At 43.4% G+C, this 22,228-nt stretch overlaps 3 protein-coding genes across 14 annotated transcripts in view; 1 reads left to right on the top strand and 2 right to left on the bottom strand.

Moving 5' to 3' along the window:
• The window catches only part of LOC118121592 (receptor expression-enhancing protein 6), a 719,670-nt gene that overhangs the window by 407,313 nt on the left and 290,129 nt on the right, over positions 1–22,228 (bottom strand). The window lies entirely within an intron of this gene.
• tmem259 (transmembrane protein 259) lies at positions 1,976–16,483 on the top strand. Of its 5 annotated transcripts, XM_035177414.2 has the most exons (13): positions 1,976–2,342; positions 2,421–3,052; positions 3,596–4,005; positions 7,003–7,299; positions 8,174–8,279; positions 9,237–9,347; positions 9,448–9,570; positions 9,730–9,830; positions 9,973–10,030; positions 10,883–10,966; positions 11,842–11,974; positions 14,290–14,389; positions 14,634–16,483. In XM_035177414.2, exons 3-13 carry the CDS (start codon positions 3,793–3,795, stop codon positions 15,285–15,287), a joined length of 1,980 nt encoding a protein of 659 aa, XP_035033305.1. In that variant the 5' UTR covers positions 1,976–2,342; positions 2,421–3,052; positions 3,596–3,792; the 3' UTR covers positions 15,288–16,483. The 5 variants fall into 5 exon arrangements, 4 of the variants coding, with proteins under 4 accessions (XP_035033305.1, XP_035033304.1, XP_035033306.1 ...); XM_035177413.2 differs by lacking the exon at positions 2,421–3,052; XR_004698341.1 differs by lacking the exons at positions 2,421–3,052; positions 14,634–16,483 and having other exon boundaries at positions 9,720–9,830.
• On the bottom strand, positions 16,794–21,816 carry LOC118121501 (ELAV-like protein 1). Of its 3 annotated transcripts, none has more exons than XM_047342911.1 (8): positions 21,677–21,816; positions 21,223–21,283; positions 21,050–21,121; positions 20,796–20,964; positions 18,552–18,655; positions 17,957–18,110; positions 17,643–17,868; positions 16,794–17,518 (listed from the first exon to the last, which is right to left on the bottom strand). In XM_047342911.1, the coding sequence occupies exons 2-8, from the start codon at positions 21,256–21,258 to the stop codon at positions 17,200–17,202; spliced, it is 1,080 nt and encodes a 359-aa protein (XP_047198867.1). In that variant the 5' UTR covers positions 21,259–21,283; positions 21,677–21,816; the 3' UTR covers positions 16,794–17,199. The 3 variants fall into 3 exon arrangements, with proteins under 3 accessions (XP_047198867.1, XP_047198868.1, XP_047198869.1); XM_047342912.1 differs by having other exon boundaries at positions 21,223–21,279; XM_047342913.1 differs by lacking the exons at positions 18,552–18,655; positions 21,050–21,121; positions 21,223–21,283; positions 21,677–21,816 and having other exon boundaries at positions 20,796–20,933.

Raw genomic sequence — 22,228 nt, 5'->3', positions numbered from 1 at the left:
CGTTGTTTCTCTGATTTTGTTTCAACTCGTTTCTATGGAGATAAATTCAAAAACAATCAAACAAACAAACCTACTATTCATTTGCAAACACTGTTTGGTTTGCAAGTACAAAACGCACCTGGCAAAGAAGTACATTATTTCTAATATATGATGCTTCAGAGACGATTAGCCTTCCACATCCCTGTAAAATTCAGAATAGAATTCAAGATCCTGCTCCTCACATATAAAGCCCTTAACAATCAAGCCCTTCATATATCTAACAGCTCATAACACGGTATTGTCCAAATACATCCCTTAACTCCCAAAACACAGGTTCTCTTGTGGTTCTAGAGTCATTAAGAGTAGAACAGGAGGTAGAACCTTCAGCTACCAGGATCCTCTCCTGTGGAACCAGCTCCCACTCTGGGTTCTAGAGTCAGACACAATCTCTACATTTAAGGTTAAACTTAAAATGTTCCTCTTTGATAAAGTCTATAGTTCTGGATCAGGTCCTGAAACATCCCTTAGTTATGCTGCTATAGGTCTAGACTGATGGAGAACTCCCATCATGCACTGAGCACTTCTCCCCTTCTCTCTGTCTCTCTGCCCCCCCACATTCATTTGTCTTTTTCCTCCCATAGTCTTTCTCTCTCTCTCTCTCTCTCTCTCTCCCTCTCTCTCTTTGCAGGTATATCCAACTCCAGAGCTGCAGGATAACAACTATTAATATGAATATGAATATGAATATGAATATTATTATTATTATTATTATTATTATTATTATTATTATTATTATTATTAATAATACGTATTATTACTTAATTATTATATGAACTGTTGCTGCTATCATTAATAATCAAGAGCATCTTTACACTTTTATTGTTTTCATTATAACTAGAGCTGATACCTGATGCTGCACAAGTGTTCCTGGTCTCCCTCTCCTCTCTCTCCCCCTCCCCCTCCCTCTCTTCTCTCCCCTCTTTTCCATCCATCTCTCCTCTCCTCCCCATTTTTCCCTGCTCACCCCAAAAGGTCATCCCCCCCCACACACATTGAGTCTGGTTCTAAAGGTTCCTTCCAGTTAATGAGGGAGTTTTTCCTCCACAGTCGCCAAAATGCTGCTCATTGTGGGAACTGTTGGTTTCTCTATAAAACAATTTAAGGTCTTGACCTTCAATGTAAAGTGCCTTGAGATGATGTTTATTATGATGGCGCCATACAAATAAAATTGAATTGTAAATGTATTTCATACAAGTGCAAGTAGACGTATTTACTATAAGTACAAAAAATATATCCCATATAGAAAAAGAATACTCTTTTAAAAGATCAAAAATAAGATTTTCTGCAAGTACGACACAAAAAATATCACGTGACTTTTGTCCACCGTTGGTTGTAACGCTGAGGATTTTCACACAAATGTCCTGAGTAATTCAGCAGTTGCGCTGTGAGCCAATATACAGGCTCTAGGAAGTCAAGAGTCAAGAGATTGAACCCAAATGATGACTGAATCTGCATGAATATGAATATGATCAGACACGATCAGACACAACCTGGTTTATAGTCTGTGGTTTATATAGAGTCTATAGTTTATATACAGTCTGTGGTTTGTATACAATATATTGTTTATATACAGTCTGGTGTATATACAGTCTGTGGTTTATATACAGTCTATAGTTTATATACAGTCTGTGGTTTATATAGAGTCTGTGGTTTATATACAGTCTGTGGTTTATATAGAGTCTATGATCTGGAAGGTGTCTGTGCTGCAGAACATGTCAGACTCAGTGACACGTGCAGTAAAGTTATCTCTGGTTTTATTAGACACTAAGGACTATACCTGTATTTTCTACCATGAATATTATTTAAATATCATGAATGTGTATTATTCAAACGCATACATCATAAACGGGTATTTTAATACACGTTTATTAAAAATGATGTTGTGGAGTTTGTTTAGCTTTGTGTTGAGATAGAGAACAGCACCTGGCAGACAGAACCCAGGGAAAACCGACTCTTCGAAAGACCCGTATTTCCGGTGTAGTTGTGGTTCCGTCTCCTATCAGCAGCCGTTAGCTTCAGTTAGCTTTAACTAGCTTCAGTTAGCTTCAGTTAGCTGTGGCAGTTCGGCTCTGACCGGCAGCAGATTCTCTTTCGCTTTTTTCCGAGGTGGAGTTCGATCAATGCGTTCAGTCATGTCCGGGGCCTGCTAGCTGTTAGCCTCTGTTAGTCGTGTCCCCGGTGCTAACAGTGCTAACAGTGCTAACAGTGCTAACAGCTTGAAGTGCGCTCCAGTCAGTTTGTTGTGATGAAAACATCGAGGACGAGACGTTAACATGTTCCCTCACCTGCGGAGCCAGTAACAGGTGAGCCAGCTACATGCTAACTGACACTGAGCTCATGCTAATGTGAATCTAAAGTGACGCTGGTGTTGTTTGCTGCAGGATGTTTATCTGCTGAACCAGAACAGATACCAGGCCCCGAGGGAACCGGGAGCACCTCAGTCTGCTTCAGTCCACCTTAGTCTGCTTCAGTCTGCTTCAGTCCACCTCAGTCTGCTTCAGTCCACCTTAGTCTGCTTCAGTCTTCTTCAGTCCACCTTAGTCTGCTTCAGTCTTCTTCAGTCCACCTTAGTCTGCTTCAGTCCACCTTAGTCTGCTTCAGTCTGCTTCAGTCCACCTTAGTCTGCTTCAGTGTACTTCAGTCTGCTTCAGTGTCCACCTTAGTCTGCTTCAGTCTGCTTCAGTCCACCTTAGTCTGCTTCAGTCTGCTTCAGTCCACCTTAGTCTGCTTCAGTGTACTTCAGTCTGCTTCAGTCCACCTTAGTGTACTTCAGTCTGCTTCAGTGTACTTCAGTCCACCTTAGTGTACTTCAGTCTGCTTCAGTCCACCTTAGTCTGCTTCAGTCTGCTTCAGTCCACCTTAGTCTGCTTCAGTCCACCTCAGTGTACTTCAGTCTGCTTCAGTCCACCTCAGTCTGCTTCAGTCCTCCAGTCTGGAACCATCAGAACCAATAGCTTCTCCTCTGCTGATCAACAGTAAAAGTTCAGACTCAAACCAGAACCTCAGTGTTTGTGTGAGTGAAGTGATTGTTGTCAGGTTGTTTTACCCTCTGAAGATATTTGAGCTGATGACTGAGACACTTTGCTCATATTTTCATTATTATTTATTAAATTTAATCTTTTCTCAGTCACTGATAACTAGACATGTCCTCATGTCCTGTCTCTTTAATCCATGTAAACTCACCAAGTAGATAATGATCAAAATAATCAATAAAGAAAATAACCGAGCTACGTCTGTAAATCTGTAGAATACTGTTTTATAGTGATAATTTATTACAGGAGAACTAACTGTTGTGTTATAATGATTAACTGCTTTATAGGGAACAGCAGAATGAACTGATGTTCTACAGTGAACTATAAGTAGGTATAAACTCTGTAATCAGGTGTAAACACTGAGAGACGTCCACAGTGTGAGGACGGGACACAGCAGCTGAAATAGTCTTTGTGCTGTGAGCGCTCTGCTCATTTGTCCCCTGATGAATAAAGTTCTTAAATCTGATCAGGATTCAGTTCATTAATCAGCTGATGGTTGTTTCGTTTTCTGTCCAATGTTTCAGGTCCCAGTGCCGTTCACATGCTCAGATCAGTCACATCGATCAGACTGATCAGCTGTGGACGTTCATAGTGTCATCTGATCTGAGGTCAGCGTTGGACCCTCACTCCAGGACTCCTTACGGCAGATATGCTGACCTAGAATCAGCCGGAGCTGTGAGATCAATCAGTGTGAGCAGTGTTATCCAGATCAGAGGTCGTCATGTCTGAGAACCAGGCCAACAACAACGTCCCTGTAAACAACAACAACAACATGGGACCCAACAGGATCCGAAACCCCAACGTCAACCAGAACCCCCTCATCAATGTCCGAGACCGCCTCTTCCACGCCCTCTTTTTCAAGATGGCGGTCACCTACGCCAGACTCTTCCCTCCCTCCTTCAGAAGAGTCTTTGAGTTCTTCGTCCTGCTTAAGGTGAGAAAAAGTTTTCTGTCAATGATGATGATGTCATAAGTTTGTGATGAAGGTGGAGGAACAGTGATGGTGAAAAGTGAGAACAGAGATTTCTTTTCTCTGAGTGACGATGAGGTGAAACTGTTACTGACAGGAAGTGTTAGCGCCGCTTTGTATTCACCGCTGGTAGTCGAGTCATGTGACTGATAAGAACCAATCAGGAAGAGAACCATGGCAACAGTGATGTTTTAAGATTTGTTTGTGTGGGTGGAGCCTCCAACTGTCGTTCTTTATTCCTGCACATTTAAAGATTTCTTACCAATAAAAGGAGCTTTGATAAAATGATTGATTAAGTCAGATCTCTGATCCATTATTGTCTCTATACTTTTTAATGTAAATGATTGGAGCTTTATTTCGATAGGACAGATTGCTAGCAGGGAAGTGGGCGCAGAGAGAGAGAGAGAGTGGGGGATGAGCAAACCCCGCCCGCTGCAGGGGGTGTGTCGCCTCATTTTGGCGGCAGCTCTGCCAGGTGAGCTATACGCAGCCCTGTGATCAGATTTGATCAGATCAGCGACACATGTTTTCTCTCTGTCGCCAGGCGTTGGCTTTGTGACACTTTTCGCATGATTTCCGAATTTCAGATCAGAACAAACCTCCATACTCGGTTCAGTCCTAATAGTTATGAGTGGTGGGTCTGTCCTGGAGAACATCTTTGAGTGAACTCAGTGAACCTGCACAACAACAACAGCAGCAGCTCAGTGATCGTGTGTTTAATCTGACGGATTTAAAATCTGTTGCTCAATCAGATTGTCACAAATACAGACTTTTCTCACCAAACACATGAGTCAGTGTACAGACTGCTGAGTCACCGTAAAGACTGCTGAGTCCCTGCACAGACTGCTGCGTTACCGTACAGACTGCTGCGTTACCGTACAGACTGCTGCGTTACCGTACAGACTGCTGAGTCACTGTAGACTGCTGCGTTACCGTACAGACTGCTGCGTTACCGTACAGACTGCTGCGTTACCGTACAGACTGCTGCGTTACCGTACAGACTGCTGCGTTGCATCAGACTGCTGCGTTACCGTACAGACTGCTGAGTCCCTGTACAGACTGCTGCGTTACCGTACAGACTGCTGCGTTACCGTACAGACTGCTGAGTCACTGTAGACTGCTGCGTTACCGTACAGACTGCTGCGTTACCGTACAGACTGCTGCGTTACCGTACAGACTGCTGAGTCACTGTACAGACTGCTGCATTACCGTACAGACTGCTGAGTCACCGTAAAGACTGCTGAGTCCCTGCACAGACTGCTGCGTTACCGTACAGACTGCTGCGTTACCGTACAGACTGCTGCATTACCGTACAGACTGCTGAGTCACTGTACAGACTGCTGCATTACCGTACAGACTGCTGAGTCACCGTACAGACTGCTGAGTCCCTGCACAGACTGCTGCGTTACCGTACAGACTGCTGCGTTACCGTACAGACTGCTGCGTTACCGTACAGACTGCTGAGTCACTGTACAGACTGCTGCATTACCGTACAGACTGCTGAGTCACCGTACAGACTGCTGAGTCCCTGCACAGACTGCTGCGTTACCGTACAGACTGCTGCGTTACCGTACAGACTGCTGCGTTACCGTACAGACTGCTGAGTCACTGTACAGACTGCTGCATTACCGTACAGACTGCTGTGTTACCGTACAGACTGCTGCGTTACCGTACAGACTGCTGAGTCACTGTACAGACTGCTGAGCCACTGTACAGACTGCTGCGTTACCGTACAGACTGCTGCGTTACCGTACAGACTGCTGCGTTACCGTACAGACTGCTGAGTCACTGTACAGACTGCTGCGTTACCGTACAGACTGCTGAGTCACTGTACAGACTGCTGCGTTACCGTACAGACTGCTGAGTCACTGTACAGACTGCTGCGTTACCGTACAGACTGCTGCGTTACCGTACAGACTGCTGAGTCCCTGCACAGACTGCTGCGTTACCGTACAGACTGCTGCGTTACCGTACAGACTGCTGAGTTACCGTACAGACTGCTGCGTTACCGTACAGACTGCTGAGTCACTGTACAGACTGCTGCGTTACCGTACAGACTGCTGAGTCACTGTAGACTGCTGCGTTACCGTACAGACTGCTGCGTCACTGTACAGACTGCTGCGTTACCGTACAGACTGCTGCGTCACTGTACAGACTGCTGCGTTACCGTACAGACTGCTGCGTCACTGTACAGACTGCTGCGTTACCGTACAGACTGCTGCGTTACCGTACAGACTGCTGCGTTACCGTACAGACTGCTGAGTCACTGTACAGACTGCTGCGTTACCGTACAGACTGCTGCGTTACCGTACAGACTGCTGAGTCCCTGCACAGACTGCTGCGTTACCGTACAGACTGCTGAGTCACTGTACAGACTGCTGCGTTACCGTACAGACTGCTGAGTCACTGTACAGACTGCTGCGTCACTGTACAGACTGCTGAGTCACTGTAGACTGCTGCGTTACCGTACAGACTGCTGCGTCACTGTACAGACTGCTGCGTTACCGTACAGACTGCTGAGTCACTTTACAGACTGCTGCGTTACCGTACAGACTGCTGCTTTGAGTGACTTCAACTGAAAGATAGGGTACACTTGAACAAACTTCAGTGTGATAAGAACGACCAAAATTGACAGAAACCATCTTTGACAAACATTTATTTAACGTCTAATTCTTTATTTGGTCCATGTCCCATCTGCTAACATGGAGGAGGAGGAGGGTTTATGACCTATACTGCAGTCAGCCATCAGGGGGTGATCCAGATGATTTGGCTCCATGATGTTCATCTTTTCACATTTAAAAGCTTTAGTAGAAAATGTGTTTGATGAGAACAGTGAAAGTTAAAGTGAAGATTTTGGTCAGTGTTGGAGTTTCACTCTGAGAGTAACTACTCTTCCTCCTCCTCTTACTCCTCCTCTTCCATTTCCTCCTCCCTCTTCTTCCTCTTCGTTCTCCCCCTCAGGCACTATTCGTCCTCTTCATCCTTGCATACATCCACATCGCCTTCTCTCGCTCGCCCATCAACTGTCTGGAGGCGGTGAGGGAGCGCTGGCCTCGAGATGGGATCCTGCGGGTGGAGATCCAGAGGAACTCCAGCCGGGCCCCTGTCTTCCTGCAGTTCTACGACTCCAGTGGCCTCCAGGAGGTTATAGAGGCTGAGGAGGAAGAAGGGGTGGGGCTCAGTCTGGCAGCGCTGCAGGAGGAAGATGACGAGGAAGAGGAGATGACTCTGGACATGTTTGACAACAGTTCGGTGCAGGTGAGTTCCAGGTCGTCAGCATTGTTTACTTTATAATGAATCCTCTGTGCCCCTGAACATGAATAGAAGAGTAGTTTAGAACCAGAACCTTCTGGATCTGCTTCAGGTTTCAGATGTGGACAGAGAGGGACGATGTGGTAAACATCAGTAAACATCTGTTAAACATCTGGGGCCTGTACTATGAAGCGATTTCGACATACCCAGGATACCTTTCCGTTATCCAGATGAACTTAACCTAACAATCACAGTCAGGCTAAGTGGTCACATGAAGCTGGAAATCAACTCATTAAGTTAACTCAGGGTTTCCTCTAGATATGAGCGCGCACATGAAAGGGGCGGGGTTTACTGCATATGACCAATCACAGACATGGACAGTTTGACTGACAGCAGAGCCTCATATTTCTCAACGAGGATAGACTGTTGTATTAGAAAATATGAGGAGAGCAAAGAACAGTTGGTAAAACATCTCTGATTGTGTGAATTCGTGAGTAACATGACCACCACATAATAACGTGTGTGAATGAGATAATAACAACCCACGGCTGGTGTAAACTATCTATCCTTATTCCAAATAAATATTTAAAGTGATAGTTGACTGAAAAATGAAAATTCCTTCATTGTTTTATTTTTATTTTTGTATTATTATTATTTATTTCCATTAAATATCTGTTAAACATATGTTAAACATTAGTAAACAGCAGAGACTTACACTGGCCACCAGCAGGTGGCGCTGCAGTGTTCTTGAGTGAAGAGAGGAGCAGATTACCACTACCCTAACCTTCCTCTGATTTCTGTTTTGCTCTGTTCTCTTTTCTCTGATCTCTGTTCTCTGGTTCTCTGATTTGTTCTCTGTTCTCTTTGCTCTCTGCTGCAGTTTGAGCTCGACATAGAACCTCGTCTGAAGCCGTCTGTGGTTGGAGGAGGAAGAGGAGGAGGAGTAAACGACAGTCAGGACGTATCGTTCAGTCAGAACACTAAAGGTATGAAGTTGCTGAAGAACTCACTGTCTGAGCTGGAGATGAAGACCAGAGCAGGTAAACATCTCCTCCTCTTCCTCCTTATTGGTGAGGATTGGATCTAAGGACTGTATGTTGGAAACTTCTTCTGTTTAGTTGATTCTGTTTCCAGCTTCGCTTCAGGTTTGTCTGTTAGAACACGGACTCGGACGACTTCTCTCTCTTTAAAATCCTTCAATGAGCAACAGTACAAGAACATATACCTACAACAGGCTGGGCATATGTTTGTTTGATGTGTCGTAGGATGTGTGTGTGGGTGGTTCTGCAAAGAGAAATGATTATAAGAATAATTTGAGTGATCGAACACAGTGCCACTATATAACCTAAAAGTCACGCTCTACACAAATTGTAGGTTAAGCATATACATATATACACATCCATGTAGTTTACTGATAAGACAAAGTACACAACTCACAGGTCTCAAGGACAGACAGCTGTCACCCTCCACTCGCTTCTCGTTATCCTACCTCACACATCCTCGTGATTGCGCATTCCCGCTACAGGTGTTCAGCGGGTGTTCCCACCAACTCTCCCTGTGCACCCTCGAAACGTGCTGCTGATTGACATCCTTTTACACACCTTCCTCTTCCTCTTCTTACTCCATTACCTCCTTTTCTCTTCTGTAAACAGCTGAACTTGTAGTTCACACCAGCAGGGGGCAGCAGTTGTTACAAAGAAACAAAATAAATTTTATTAGATCAACTTATTGATTGATTGAGCTTTGTTACAGTGACTGGTAATCAGTCACATTTATTCTGTAACATCACATCAAATATTTAATCAACTGAAATGCAACATTAAAAAAGAATCCGTCCTAAATGATGCCTCTTGGTCTTCATCATCTTCATCATCTTGACCTTCATCTTCGCCAGTGTCAACCAGGCTACGTCCTCTGACCTGAGATTTGTTGTTGTGTTTCAGTCTGGCCTCAGGAGGAATACATCGTGGAATATTCTCTGGAGTACGGTTTCCTGCGTCTGTCTCAGAGTACGAGACAAAGACTCAACATCCCTGTCATGGTCGTCACGTTGGGTAACACACCTGATATTTACCTGAAATACAGACCCGTGACACACACCTTAACACCAGCAGTGTCATGCACTGCCTTAGACTGACACTTGTCTCTGTTCAGATCCCATGAAGGACGAGTGCTTCGGAGACGGATTCAGTCGTTTTCTGCTGGATGAGTTTTTGGGATACGACGACATCCTGATGTCCAGCGTGAAGGCGCTCGCTGAGAATGAGGAGAACAAAGGTAGAGAGACACTGAGAGAGAGCAGGAACATGTACATAAATTAATTAATAATAACAGCCTCAATAAATGTTTAAGTCTAATGATGACTGTTGTCGTCGTGCAGAAACAATACGTTTTTTGATTTTAAATGTGTGACTATAGAACCTGAGTTTTCTGCAGGGTTCCTGAGGAACGTGGTGTCTGGAGAACATTATCGTTTTGTCAGCATGTGGATGGCCAGAACCTCGTACCTGGCCGCCTTTGTCATCATGGTCATATTCGTGAGTAAACGAGTCAGAACGAAACTGGTCCGTCAGTGTACGTCAGATTTTAAAAACAGAACACACAATGTCAAATCTGACTTTACTGTATTATTATTATATTGATTGATGTTTTATTTATTTGATGTCTTGTGGTTCTCAGACTCTGTCCGTGTCTATGCTGCTCAGATACTCTCATCACCAGATCTTCGTCTTCATCGGTCAGTTTGTTGTGAGATGTCCCATCTACACTAATATAGTCCAGTACACTTTAATATGATCCAGTCCAGTTTGATATAGTTCAGTCTACTTTAATATGATCCAGTCCAGTTTAATATAGTCCAGTCTTCTTTAATGTGATCCAGTCCAGTTTAATATAGTCCAGTCTTCTTTAATGTAATACAGTCCAGTTTAATATGATCCAGTCCAGTTTAATATAATGTATTTCACTTGAATGTAATCCAGTCCAGTTTAATATAGTCCAGTCTACTTTAATGTAATACAGACCATTTTAATATGATCCAGTTTATTATAGTCCAGTCCACTTTAATATGATCCAGTCCAGTTTAATGTAATCCAGTCCAGTTTAATATGATCCAGTACAGTGTAATATAGTCCAGTCCACTTTAATGTAATTCAGTCCAGTTTAATATAGTCCAGTCCACTTTAATATGATCCAGTCCAGTTTAATGTTATCCAGTCCAGTTTAATACAGTCCAGTCCACTTTAATATGATCCAGTCCACTTTAATATGATCCAGTCCAGTTTTATGTAGTCCAGTCCAGTTTTATATAATGTAGTCCACTTTAAAGTAATCCAGTCCAATTTAATATGATCCACTTTAATGCAGTCCAGTCCAGTTTAACGAAATCCAGTCCAGTTTAATATGATCCACTCTAATGTAGTCCAGTCCACTTTAATGTAATCCAGTCCACTTCAATGTTATCCAGTCCAGTTTAAGCCGGTCCAGGTTTTCTGGTCTCAGGTGTTTACATGTGGACTGAGATCTTTTTAAACCCGTCCTCTCAGGATCAGGGTTTTGTCTTGATCTGGATTCTGTGTGTCCTCCTCAGTGGATCTGCTTCAGATGTTGGAGATGAACATGACCATCGCCTTTCCTGCAGCTCCTCTGCTCACGGTCATCCTGGCCCTCGTCGGTAAGGTCACCTGTAATCAATTCAGTTATATTTTATTTGTATAGCGCCAAATCCAAACAAACATTAAGACATTTTATATAGTGAGGTCCAGACCTTAAAAATATAGAGAAACCACCAGTTCACACAATGAGAATGCGACTCAGGATCCGTCTGAGTCCTTGGTCAGACTCTGCGTTCTGTGTCTGGGTCAGACCAGGGCCCTGTACTACCAAGCTGGATTTGCGCTTATCGGGGGAACTTCTGGGTAACTTCTGGGTTTCCGGTCCTACGAAGCTCGTTCACTTGTTATCGGGGTAAATCACCACGGTAACTTATGCTGAGCAGCTAACCTGCTCCAGGTTAAGTTGGAGATAAGAGATCAAACAGTATAAAGCTCCGCCCACTGACCAATCCCTTCCTTTGAACCATGACATCATGTTCTTAGAGGATCTGTGGAGCTGGTGTGGATGGTTCGAGTCTCTGAGGAGGACCAGGGTCTTCAGAGACCCACAAGATCCTTTGAGCTCCTCTGATGAGTTTCTGAAAGATCTAGATTCTCCTCAGAGGATGAACCTCTGTCAGCTGCTGGAGCCCAACAGAACCAACCTGACCCGTAAAGTGCTCCCAGTACCACAGACTGCATCTGCTTCACTTACTGATACTGATGTACTGGGAGTGTTAGCGGAGGAGAACCTCACATACTTTAATACTTTGATCCTGTGAAATAAATATTTATTTGGGGGACAGATAGTTTCCAGATTTACCTTGTGACCGCCTCCCTAGGTCCAGGTCAGGTCGATGTATTCTGCTGCTTCTGGTTCAGATTTTTTGCGTCAGATATTTTCATACCTGAATTCTTGCACCTTTGCTGACGAGATGTCACTTCCTGTGGTCAGGTATGGAGGCCATCATGTCGGAATTCTTCAATGATACGACCACGGCCTTCTACATCATCCTCATCGTTTGGTTGGCTGACCAGTATGATGCCATCTGCTGCCACACCAACACCAGCAAACGCCACTGGCTGAGGTGAGTCACATGACCAATACCGTCTAACACCATTGGCTCCATTTAAACCAATTACAGCGCACAATGAAACATCCCTTTAAACCTTTGATATACCTGTAATGTTCCGGGAAAACCCCCTTGAATCTAAATCAGGACATCCTGAGTTTTAGCCTAAAATGTAAAAAAAAGACCTGAAAGAACATCAGAGGGTTTCATGACTTTTCCCTTAATTTCAGGTAAGTGAAAAAAAATGTATTAACGAGAAGATGACGAATAGACGAAAACGACAATTATATCAAGAATTGTATTTTATTTAACAAACTAGTACAGTCACTTCTCTGTATATTCAATAAATCACAACAAACTAAATTATCAACATATTACAGTTGTTCTAAAACAGTGGAGACAGCTAACTATATTATACTGTATTATACCAAATTCATCACTATAAGTGGTTTATTACTAAAACTGAATTGCGGAGTTTTAGTATGATAGTCTCACAATTTAAGGGGAAAGTTAACAGTGGTTTTTCAAGATAAGGACGATATCACATTGCGCACTCGCGTATGCATGAACAAATACTTCTCTCGCTCTCACACAGACTCAGCTGACGTCTCTGACTCACCGCAGTTCAAATGTTGATTTGTTTGAAATGACGCCACAATATCAACACTGATCATCACATAATGATTCATACTTTTCTTAATGAGTTAAATCTTCAGAGCATTCATTCATTAATTCAGCTCATCCTGACTCGCTCTCTTTCTCTCTGGGGCTGATGCCCACACACACATGCACGTCTCTCTATAGTTGTGAGGACACTCATTCACATAATGCATTCCATAGCCCCTTACCCTAACCTTAACCATCAAATCTTCTGTTCATGTTCTTATTTTCATGTTCTCAGATTCCATTACTTTATTTGACAGGGACAGTGCATATTAATAACATTTCTGAAAGTATGCCAGAGTTGGTCACAGAGGCTAATTTTCATCTGTAGTCCCTGGGCAGGCGGTAAAAGTGCAGACATTAAGAATAAAAGCATTAAAATACAAACAACTATAAAAGCTGTGGAAAATATAGACACACAAAAAGGGTCTGACTTTCACAAAAGCAAGAGCTGTTAAAATACTCAGAAGGAACAAAATGACAACAATTTACAAATAGCAAAACACCATGTTGGTATAAGGCCAGGGGAGGAGTGAACACTGAGACACAAGCAGAGGGCTAGGGCTAACCCTAACCCTAGATTTTGATGATTCTTTCAGGCTTATTACTGAAAATCAAGTCAATCTGAGTTTTTGAGGACTTGGTTATTCACATTGGAACTTTGACTAGCTGGTTTAAATCTCAACTGGATGAGATCTGCTTTAGGTTTTTCCTACTTGAGTTATCATACCAGTTGATATTTAAATCTCCCATGAGAAGAATCTCTTTGCTAGGATCACATTACTTGAGTATACTCTGCAGTTGTTCATAAAATATTGCCTGAAGAAGGAGGGATGTATATTACAAAAAGGAGGAAACACATTTGAGGTTACTTTTAGTCCAATACATTCCAGACTGATTCAAGATGGCTGCTGTATTTGCTCACATTGGAAAGTATCTCTTATATATTCATCATATATTCATCATTAACAGCATTACTCCATAACCTTTACCCTCAGGTCTATCTGAAGAACTGATGTGCCAGGATAGCAGGACTTGGATGTAGTATATTAGCAAAGTTTGGAGAAGTCTCAATGGCATATTTGTGCCACATGAGTCTTCTTGGCGTCCGCGCTACTCCTGCTGGGCCTGGCCTTCCGAAGTCGCTGCTGCAGCACGAACCTCCACTGCCGGCCTGTCAATGTCAGACTGACAGGGGGGTTAGGGTAGTCCAGTAGAACCCGGACAGCAGGTGCAAACAGGAGGGTTAGAATTGTGAGCATTCCTGCAGAGTCGGGTTGATGCTTTTGAGGCTGAAAGCGTTGTTGAAAGCCGCTGGTGCTGTTGTTTTGTCAGCTATGTTGGTAATCGGGCCAATTGTTCCGACTTTATTCGGCTGTTTATTGCTGATCCGATTGTGCCAGGATGGGTAGATGAAGGTTTCTAGGAGAACGTTTATCTCCCAAACCTTATGAGTGAAACGGTCATGGCTATATCTTGCAATTGATCCAACAGCTTATGCCCTATCTAGTTGTTTATCACCAAGACATGTTTCCTAATAGTTTTGTTTGAACAGATTGAGAAATTAGTTTGTAGACAAGCAGAGCTGTCAGACCTCCCAGTGTGCAAACCGCCATGTTTAACTTCTCCTATTCATGTTCTCATGTTTATCTCTTCATGTCCTCCAGGTTTTTCTATCTGTACCACTTTGCGTTCTACGCCTACCACTACCGGTTCAACGGACAGTACAGCAGCTTGGCCCTCGTTACGTCCTGGCTCTTCATCCAGGTCAGAACCATCATCATTGTCAACAAACACCAGACCAAACCTCAGACTGTAGAACCAGATTATCTTCAGGAGAACCAGACCAAAGTTCAGGCGGTAGAACCAGATTATCTTTAGGAGAACCAGATCATCAGAGTATGTTTAAAAACAGTAAAGGAGACATATTGCCATGTGTAATGTTTACATCACGTCAACAACGTCACTAACCTTCCACCTTCTCTTCCTCCTCCTTCCTCCTTATCTTCAGCACTCTATGATTTATTTCTTCCATCACTACGAGCTTCCTGCGATTCTTCAGCAGATCAGGATTCAGGAGATGTTACTTCAGAACCAGCAGGCGGCTCAGGCTGCCAATCAGACGGCGCTGCAAGACAACCTGAACAACAATGACGCCGCCGCTGCAGGACCAGCCCCTGCTGACACAGCCCAACCCCGCCCCCCCAGTACCCCACAGCCCCCGGCCGACCTCCAGCCCCCCCCCCCTTCCTCTCCAGCAGGTGGTGGGGGAGGGGAAGTGAGGTCAGAGCTAAACTGGGTCGCTCACACAGCTGCCATCATCTCCGAAGCTTTGTCCTCCTCCGCCCACAACGTCTCTGTCGAGTCAGTCAGTGCAGGAGCGGCAGCTGGAGGTCACGGGGCAGCTGGAGGTCACGGGTCAGCTGGAGAGATCAGTGTGGTGGCTGAGTTCTGGATGGGAGGAGTGGGTGAAGGGGGAGGAGGGGGTGAGGATCCAAACGTCTCAGTAGAAATTAAAACCAGCGCAGGAGGCGGAGCTGAACCTCCACCAAGCCATCCAATAGGAGGGCTGCAGACAGAGGCGGGGCCCCCTCAGACAGACTGCCCCCCCTCACAGAGTTCAGGTACAGACTGTCGACCTCATCAGACGTCGTCACTGACCTGAGGGTCGTCCGCTCGTCTGACGTCATCTCACCTGTCGGACACCGTGCCTCCGTTTGTCATGATTAATGATTGATTATCTGACCTTTTAAATGTAAACAAATTCCTGACTCATTGATCAGTTTAATTCTGAATCTGGTTCAGACGTGATTCAGTTACTATGGAAACAAAACATGAAGCTGAGACTAGCCGTTTGTTAAAGTATCACCATGGTGACGGTGTAAGAAGCTCACATTAAATTATCACCATGGTGACGTTGTAACCAATCAGAGAAACTGTTGTTTTGAGTCTGAACATGTTGGATTCTTTTCTAGTTGCTGTTTTTCGTCTTTCAGGCGAAACAATCGATCAACAATTGAAGTAATTGATCATCTGTGATTTACAAAGATTTAATTCAAGTTCTTGTTTGAAACCGAAACAATGTGTTATCGAGTGTTCGTTAAGTTTCACGTCTTAAGTACGAACCAATGGACTTGGAGCTGAGAGGAGGTGACAACATACTTAACCCGATGATCAGTTATTGATCAGTGACTGTATGTTGATTAGCTCTGGTTCTGACAGATTGAAGCACAAACTCTGAACTGTGTTGATTTTTGTTTCCACCTGCTTTTATTTAGAAGAAAAAGACTTTTAGAAGAGGACGTTTGTTTTGAAGGGTGGATCAGGAATTCCTGTCAGAATCGATGCCTTATCAATAATATCTGGACTATGAACATCTCATCGATGTCAGCAGCAGAGCAAGATGATTGGTTGTGCAATATGATGCCGACTGTGTCACACCTCAGGCCCCGCCTCCAGGGAACGAATCAGTGACGTGAATGCATAGCGGTGAAAGACCACGCTGTCTGTGCTGCGTTCAGGGACTGAAGTCAGAACACGCTCGTGTGTTGAGGCACTCCATGTCTGTTCGTAATCTTCATCGCATCTGGTCTCTAATATTCAGCTGTCCTGTGATTGGCTATTTCAGATGTTTAATCACGTAGTAAACTAAGAACAAAACATGTTAATAACAGCCCCACCCAGTGGTGAAGTCTAACACTGACGTGAGCCCGGGTCAGCTGGTTCAGGGACGAGGGGGGCGGGGCCTAAAGTGTGACGTCAGAGACAGACACCGAGGCAAGCTTTCTTCTTTGTGCCTCCGCTGGTCGTCAGTCGTCTGAAACCCATCGTCTGTTTAACCAGTAAAATTTCACATCACGACTTAACATCTCCGACTCTTCTTGTTCCCTCACACATCAAACTTTATTCAGCCGAACAACAAAACAGACACTGTTTGAAGGTTGGTTATTTTAGTCAACTAAAGAAATAAGTTTGGTTGGAATGATGTCATGACATCACTATGAAGTCAACCAATAAAATTAGATGCATGATCTTGATCATATTTAGATGAACCAATCATTGGTGTGTTATGTTAGCATTAGCAGCTCTTTACTGAAGTACGCATGCTTACAGCTAGCACTTCAATGACTGATCAGCTCATTTATCAATACATGATCATAAAAAAAAGACGTTTCAATGACGAAATGTTTTATTTCTGAATAAAAATACAAAAATAAACTAAATGAAAACATCACGACATTAAATGTTATGACTTTATAAAAACAGGAAATAAAATCTTTATTGAACATTTCTGAATGTGACCTCAAGCCCCGCCCCCTGCATGCTCATTGGCCCAGACAGCTGTCAATCATCTGATACATCATCACAACACATGTTTTTATAATTAATGGAGAGAAAAAAAAGCCTACTTCCTGTGACCTTTGACCCCACAGCTTCAGTTTGATGTCAGTGAAACATTAACAAGTGGTTACATTAATAACCGCCGTCATTTACAACAAGTGACGTCAAAGAAACCGAGCATGCTGGGGAAAAAAGATAAAAAACAAAAACTTGTTTCAGGGAAGATGCCTCCCCCTCTACTTGTGTCCCTTGCTCGTCTTGAACGACACCTGCAGGACTTTGTCTCCCAGTCGATACCCGTTCAGGCTGTGGATCGCCATGGCAGCCTCCTCATAGTTCGTCATGGTAACGAAGCCGAAGCCTTTGCACTTGTTTGTGTTGAAATCCCGGATCACCTTCACGTTGACAACGGCACCAAACGGCCCAAACATCTGCCACAGGATGGCCTCATCTACATCCTGACCCAGGTTATAGATGAATATGCACCAACCAGAGGACGCATTCCCAGAAACCCCCCCCCCTCCACTCATGTGGTCCACACTCATTGGAGAAAACCTGGAACCAATCAGGATGAAGGAAATGTTTCAATCATCAAGCAATAAAATAAACAAAATACATAAAACCTTCAACAAAACTCATCACTTCCTGTTGTGAAAGTTGAGGAGAAAGGCGAGAGTACCTGAACCTCTGGGCCTGGTGGTGGACAGGTCCTCCAAAGCGCCGTGATTGGCCATGGTACATCTGTGACATCATCTGCGAGTTCCTGGCCTGATTGGGGTTGGCAGCAAACTTGACTGTGATTGGCTCAGCGCTCCCAGGGGGTGTGTTTCCATTCAGGTGTTTGACGGCGTCTTCGGCCTCAGATCGCTTATCAAAACGGATAAAGGCCACACCCCTAGACAAACCTGAACAGCCAATCAGATCAAAGATAGGAGTCAGGACTGCAAGGCTACGATTGCTAACTTGGCAGGTCACATGACTTGCGGCACTGACCTGAAGCCTGGTCCACCAGAACTCTGGAGTTGATAATGCGTCCGAAGCGAGTGAACATGTCCTCAAGCTCTGGCTGACTCAGTGTCCTTGGCAGACCGCTGATGTACAGATTCGCATCTTTGATCATGTCCGAACTCGGCCGCGCGAATGAAACCTGCAGCAGGCGAAAATATGCGTCTTAGTTGGACATCTTCACGACACGAAGGTTGTTTAAAAAAAAGTGACATCAGCCGACTAATCGGACGTTTAAAAAAAAAAATTTGAATATTCATGAAAAAAATTAAACAATGAAACAGTTGTTTAAATCAAAACAAAAAAACAAAAAACATCCAAACAGGCTCAGATCTTTAGGGACTTTTCAAAATAAAAAGGCATCAATCTATCAAAATAAAAGTCGACATATGGTCACACTGAACTGAAGAAAGTCACAGACTCAGTGTTGACATGTGTCGTCAATAAAAACATGAAGATGATGTTTAAAATACCTTCATCCGTCAGACAGAGTGCAGGTGACAGCGCCCACTACTGTCCAGGGAACATAACACATCTATCAGTTGAGACAGTAGAAAATCACAGAGCACCTGTGAAACTTTACCTTGATAGTTTTAGACTGTAGCCTCAGGCCATTGAGGGTACTGATAGCCCTCTCTGCATCACTAGGGTTAACAAAGTTAACAAAGCCGTAACCTAAACTGTGGCCTAGAGAAACACAAACAAACAACAAAATAAAATAACAAAACTATCGGCGCACATTCTCCAATCAGACGCCGGCGTCCCACAGACAACGGCCGGAAAAAAAAACCCACTTCTGAACAAACCCACAAAACCCAACGACGCACGTCAGATCGACCCGAGTGTCGCTCTGGTCAACCATCACAGCTCTATACAGAATCATTTGATTGACAGTCAACGTGACCAATCAGAGCCGCAAAGATTAAACTTTGACTCCAGATTCCTGTATTTCGACCACATGGCGGCGCACTGTCTACAGACAGTGAACAGTTTGTCGCAGGAGTAGAGGTCTCACTCTGTTTTGTTTTATGGACACTAAAAAGAGTTTGTCGTGTTTGGAAAAATGTGATTGGCTGCGTTGACTTTTATTGTCTGCGGTCACTTTTTGATCTGACGATCAGCTGATCGATCTCGCGGTTGTCAGGGAAATGGAAACTTGACGTTTTGTGGATTTGTTCAGAGCTAAAACATCTTCATACATTCATCATCAAAACTTAACAAAGATTTTAAACCTGAAAAATAAAAAACAGGTGAAAACATTTAACATGAAATTGGATTTAAAAACAAAACCACAAAGGACTGAACGACATGAGGATGAGTAGAAAAATATTAGAATTTAGTTTCAATCAGATCAATTAAAATCATTGATCATTAAATCATTGATAACTTCAGTCTGATCTGATGTTTTAATAATTGATTCATGTCGTTTAGACCTGACTTGATCATCAGAAACGTCATGTGAAAAATAAAAAAATACAACATCAGTTTAAAAACAAATTCAGAAACCTTTCAGAGAAAAATCACAAAATCATCCTATAAAAACATTAAAATTAATAAAAAAAAGAAAAATAATTAAAACTAAAATCAGCTGATCACAGAAACGACCAAAAAGTGCTGAAAAAAATACAGGAAATGCTGCAGGTAATCTATTACTGATACATGTAATCTTACTGATATTACCAATACATACAATACTATAACTAGTGATACATACATGTAACATTACTGACACTGATAACTATTGTAATAGATTACAGCTCTGAACATTTACTCGTTGAGTTTACGCTGGAGTCACTGTATATTAATAGTAATATTATAATCACGATTAGTTAACATGAGTACTCATTGACTTTGGAAACATGCATTTATTGAACTTACACACACATATATATATATATATATATATATATATTTTGCCGTCATGTTAACAGAAAAGTGTCTACACTGAATAAGTGTGTGTGTGTGTGTTTAACTCTGATGTTCTGGTTGTGCGCGTCACATTACGTCTCAAGTTGTGTATCGCAGGTGAAATGCAGGTTAGGGGGGATAACCCCCCTAACCTGCACAAAATGTTGGCCTTTCTTTCAATGTGTTTAAATACGTGTCTCAAACTCTATATCGAATCAAACATACACAAAGTCAACTTCAAGTACTGTACATGTCCTAATTACTTCTGATTCTGGTAATACAGCATGGTACAAGGATGCAAGGATCTTTTCATTTAAGAAAAGTCTTGATCATTATGTGATGATCAGTGTTGATATTGTGGCGTCATTTCAAACAAATCCACATTTTAACTGTAGCGAGTCAGAGACGTCAGCTGAGTTGTTGTCGGCCCCCACCCCCCGAGTTCATCGTCCATCACGATATTTACTGCAAACGTCGTGATATGGCCGTTAAGTTAATATCGCCCAACTCTAGCCTATAATGTGTATCTGCCGCAATCCTGAAGCAGCGGCAGCCATAATTTTGCAGCGGCCTGCCGCTGTGGTGTCCTGGTCGTCTCTAACCCTAACCCCGTCTTAGTTGAGAACATAGCCCGACTTTAATTCGAGGAAAAAGAGTCGTTACACCAGAAACCTCACGCACCGCTCACCTGTGACCTTAGCGTCATAAAGACAAAACGAGCCTCATTGCAAACAAAACCCAGGTTAATAATTGTTTTATGGCGAATACTTTGTATTCATAAACCCAGCCCTACATGTAGTTACTGCAGCGTAATTACACTCGGTGCAATACAACAGCAGTCCTTGTGGTGGACAGTGGTACTGCAGCTGAGCAGCAGTTTGGACTTGTAGTACCTCAGGCACACAGCAGGGGGACTTACCTGCCACTTTGTCCCTAATGAGTTTGGCGGACTCTACATCTCCGACGCTGCTGAACAAACTCCGCAGCTCCTCCTGGCTCATGCTCTGCGGCAGGTAGTTCACGATCAGGTTCGTACGAGCGTCTTCGTCCTCCATCATCTGGTCACTAAAGCCATTGTCGTAGAGCTCCTGAGCAACAGATGAAAAGTAATGACATCATCACAATACTACTATGAATTAAAACCGATTCAGCCAATCAGAGAGCAGCGCTCACCTTTCCAACGGATCCTTTGACTGCGAGCTGAGCGTCTCTGACGTCACTCTGGGACGACTGAACCTCGCACACCTGGAAAAAAAAAAAGATTGAACAAATATGAATCAGGAAACACAGCGAACAAGAAAAGGAGCTAAAGTTCCATCGATCTGATCAGTTGTGGATCGACTCACCTTCAGGTACCTGATGTGTCCTCTTCGAAGCGCCATGGTGACGTCACAGGTCGATCACTGTCTGAAAGAAACCAACTTCACGTTATTGATCGTGATGGATCGGTGATCAGCTGCGTGAGGATCAATACCCCCCCCCCGCCTCCCATTAGTAAAAACACGGAGTCACACGTGGATTCAGAAAATGACGATAATAATAATATCAACGTTATTGGCTGAGAACATGGCGGCTCCAGACTCTGGTTCCTGATCAGACTCGGAGTCTGAGACTCGAACACTGAGCGCGTTAGTTCCGTGTAGTTGGAAATAACTGAACATATGAACGCACGAAGCTAACACTGAGCTAGCACCGCGCTAACACTGAACTAAGGTTAGCCGACTGTTAGCCGCGTGGCCTCCATGTGAGGCCTCGCGGCTAACAGAGCGCGCTCCCGCTAACTCGGGTCGGATCAGTTACCTGAGGCAGGTGAGTCTGTGTCTGATGTGGATCCTCGAGTGGATGTTGTGCTGATGCTAAGCTAACACACCGGCTTTAACACAGATTAGCTGTTAGCTGCTCCCGCGCGACACAAAGGAAACAAACCAACTCACGCTGAGTATCGCGCGACCACAGATCTTCTTCTTCTTCTATTTAAAAATGAACGATCAGTTACTGACCGCCCCCTGCTGGTGATATGGAGAAACACGGTCTGTATTTCTACTAATACCACAAATACTACTGTGTATTTATACTTATTCTGCTAATGCTACTGTTTATTAATACTAATGCTACTGTGTATTATTATACGAATACTATACTAATTATACACACATATATATATATATATATATATAAATATATATATATAAATATATATATATATATATATATATATATTATACTAACAGGGTTAATCTGTGTGAAGAGTAAATTATTATTTTGTATTATATAATATATGGGTTAGGGTTCCTCTCACCAACCTGGATCATGTTATAAACATGCAGCTTTTATAAATGTCTCTCTCGAGCA

This window comes from Hippoglossus stenolepis, chromosome 14 (genome assembly GCF_022539355.2).
Source record: "Hippoglossus stenolepis isolate QCI-W04-F060 chromosome 14, HSTE1.2, whole genome shotgun sequence".
Taxonomy (NCBI): domain Eukaryota; kingdom Metazoa; phylum Chordata; class Actinopteri; order Pleuronectiformes; family Pleuronectidae; genus Hippoglossus; species Hippoglossus stenolepis.
This window is presented reverse-complemented; position numbering and strand designations above follow the sequence as displayed.

Coding starts and splice junctions, on each gene's coding strand:
- tmem259 (XM_035177413.2), top strand. CDS start 3,793: ATGTCTGAGAACCAGGCCAACAACAACGTCCCTGTAAACAACAACAAC. Junction 7,300..8,173: donor TTGACAACAGTTCGGTGCAG/GTGAGTTCCAGG, acceptor TCTCTGCTGCAG/TTTGAGCTCGACATAGAACC. Junction 14,390..14,633: donor CGTCCTGGCTCTTCATCCAG/GTCAGAACCATC, acceptor CCTTATCTTCAG/CACTCTATGATTTATTTCTT.
- LOC118121501 (XM_047342911.1), bottom strand. CDS start 21,258: ATGGCGCTTCGAAGAGGACACATCAGGTACCTGAAG. Junction 17,869..17,956: donor TCTGGTGGACCAGGCTTCAG/GTCAGTGCCGCA, acceptor TTGGCTGTTCAG/GTTTGTCTAGGGGTGTGGCC. Junction 17,519..17,642: donor CACCAGGCCCAGAGGTTCAG/GTACTCTCGCCT, acceptor GATTGGTTCCAG/GTTTTCTCCAATGAGTGTGG.